General features: G+C 39.5%; 1 protein-coding gene across 1 annotated transcript; it reads left to right on the top strand.

Annotated features, from left to right (window-relative positions):
• The first annotated feature begins 225 nt into the window (after positions 1–225).
• LOC147519571 (protein DETOXIFICATION 49-like) lies at positions 226–2,528 on the top strand. The gene is made up of 2 exons (XM_086594871.1): positions 226–661; positions 820–2,528. The coding sequence occupies exons 1-2, from the start codon at positions 494–496 to the stop codon at positions 2,224–2,226; spliced, it is 1,575 nt and encodes a 524-aa protein (XP_086450997.1). The 5' UTR covers positions 226–493; the 3' UTR covers positions 2,227–2,528.
• Positions 2,529–2,785: the final 257 nt, after the last annotated feature.

Genomic DNA, 2,785 nt, shown 5'->3' with positions numbered 1-2,785 from the left:
CGAGCAACATAACAGTAAAACACGCACATGATCTACTCGCTCAAAACTCAAACACAAGCAGTTTTAAAAGATGCTTAAATGAATGTTGCTATATTAATTACTAACACTTGGTTGGAAGTAAAGGGGAATGGTGTACTGATAAACCAAGAATTATCAGACTTGATAGTGACATTCAGTCCTCTTATTCCCTTTTTATTCTGTCTTGTTCTTCTATATTTCAGACTAAACGAAACAACCAAGATGTATCAGTTAAAGAAAGTTTATTTCTTAATGCTTTTATCAGTTGATTGGTTTGCTAATGTATTTTGATTAGTAGCTAGGTGTTTGTGATTGTGGGGTTTCACTTATGAATTTTGTAGGGACTATCATGTGCACCTCTTTAATTAAGTTCCTTTGTGTGTGTCTAACCTTTTTGGAACTTTTGCCGTTTTCTTACTATTTGTATCAGAGAGAGAGCTAGATATCTTCAAGTTGGTGGCTGTGTCTGAAAAATATGGAGAACAAGACTACTGCTGCTGCTACTACTGCTGCAACATCATCACCATCATATCCACTTATGATTTGCCACCATGTTTTGCCAACCAGTAAAAGTGCTACTAACAACTTCTCACACCAACAACACCCTAATCACCACCACACCAACACTTGGCATCTTCAAGAGGTCAGTGACTCATCACTTCATTCCATTATATAACCTCATGTACTCACTCTTAGCTCTCTTTCTGTCTCTTTGGGTGCATGCTTTTCATTTTCTTGGCTTGCCAGCTTTCAAGATCAAAATCTCTCATTTCTTTTGTTGTACCATCTATGAATATGCAGGTGGTTGAAGAGATCAAACAGCTCTATTCCATTGCCTTCCCTATGATTATCACAGGTCTTATACTCTATGGTAAAGCTTTAATATCAATGCTCTTCGTGGGAAGACTTGGAAAAGAAGTATTAGCAGGTTGTTCTCTTTCTATTGGCTTTGCAAACATTACTGGCTACTCTGTTCTCTCTGGTCTCTCAATGGGTATGGATGCCATTTCTTCTCAAGCTTATGGCGCAAAACAATGGCTACTCATGTCTCATGTTCTACAACGCACCATCACCATTCTCATCTTTATCTCTATACCCCTTTCTTTCCTTTGGTTAAATGTAGAACCCCTTCTTCTCTACTTTGGCCAGGATCCTAAAATTTCTTCCATTGCTTCTACTTACCTCGCTTTCTCCCTCCCTGATCTTCTCTTTCAATCAATTCTAAACCCTCTCAAGATTTATTTGAGATCTCAAAATATAACAAGACCACTCATGCACAGCTCTCTTTTTGCTCTTCTTCTGCATGCCCCAATTAACTATTTACTTGTTTGCCACCTTGAACTTGGTATTCGCGGAGTCGCTACAGCGGGATGTTTAACAAATCTGAACTTTCTTATAGCCATTTTCTTCTATCTTTACTTCTCAAAAACACACATAATATCTTGGCAAAGTTGGTCTTTTGAGTGCTTCCGCGAGTGGAAACCAATTCTCAGTCTTGCTATTCCAAGTTGCATATCTGTTTGCTTAGAATGGTGGTGGTACGAATTCATGATCTTGTTCTCAGGTCTTCTCTCTCATGCAACTGAGGCCATGGCAGCCATGGGCATTCTCATGCAAACCACTTCACTTGTTTACATCTTCCCGTCTGCACTAAGTTTAGCTGTGTCGACACGGGTTGGGAACGAGCTAGGTGCTAATCGGCCAGAGCGAGCTAGGACATCAACTCATATTGGGTTACTATGTGCAGTTTTTACGGGCCTAATCGCCATGGTATTTACAATGACACTGCGTGATGTTTGGGGTAGAGCGTTTACAGGTGATGAAGCGATTATATCATTAACGGCAATGGCAATGCCTGTTATAGGATTGTGTGAGCTTGGGAACTGCCCACAGACAACTGGATGTGGAGTTTTGAGAGGGAGTGCAAGGCCATCTTTAGGAGCTAACATAAACTTAGGTTCTTTCTATGGAGTGGGCTTGCCTGTGGCAATTATTCTGGGGTTTGTTATGGATATGGGACTACTGGGCCTTTGGTTGGGTTTACTTGCAGCACAAGTAACTTGTGCTACTGTCATGGTCTTTGTGTTGATGGAAACAGATTGGACACATGAAGCGACGAGATCAAAAGAACTCACAGGTGCTGTGGAAGAAACGAATAGACAAGAAGAAAGCAAAACACCTCTTTTGGATAGATGTGAGGATGTCTGAATGAGATCATATGCAATTAAATAGATCTTTAATAGTACGTAGCCATTGGATAAGGTGCAGGCAAATGTGCATTTGATACTCAAGATAACTGTAAAGGATTTACGTGGATACATTTTAAATTTAATTTAATACACTGAGATGATCTACGTCTTCTGGCTGATAAGTGAAGCCTAGAGACGAGGCTTCACCCTCAATGTGTGTGAATTGCTTTCCTCCACTTTCCGTGGAGCTATGTGTGTTTTGGCTTTTACATGTTGGCTTTGTTTGCAAAAGAAGGCTTTCTTCGAAAGTTCTCATTTTGGTTGGAGAGAAGTTTTATAATATAATAATAGGGATTTATAATAATATAATAATATAAATTATTTCTTTATGTTGTGTATGTACGGTAAAGGGTAAATGTTTTTGTAGGATTCCGGATCTGAAATTGCCCTAGTACGGTCATAAACAAAGTAGGGTCTGTTTTCAGTGCCTGAATGCTGACTGAAAGACTGGGTGGACCACTCAAAAAGTGTTAAATGTTGAATGTGTTGGAGTATGCCACTGTTTGTGCATATGTTGA

Source organism: Coptis chinensis, chromosome 2, assembly GCF_015680905.1.
Source record: "Coptis chinensis isolate HL-2020 chromosome 2, ASM1568090v1, whole genome shotgun sequence".
Classification (NCBI taxonomy): domain Eukaryota; kingdom Viridiplantae; phylum Streptophyta; class Magnoliopsida; order Ranunculales; family Ranunculaceae; genus Coptis; species Coptis chinensis.
Note: the sequence above shows the minus strand (reverse complement) of the source record. Positions and strands in the feature narration are given on the sequence as shown.

Bases quoted from the DNA above. Each gene is read 5' to 3' on its own strand.
- LOC147519571 (XM_086594871.1), top strand. From the start codon at position 494: ATGGAGAACAAGACTACTGCTGCTGCTACTACTGCTGCAACATCATCA. The intron at 662-819 runs GTCAGTGACTCA...ATGAATATGCAG, and splicing joins ACACTTGGCATCTTCAAGAG to GTGGTTGAAGAGATCAAACA.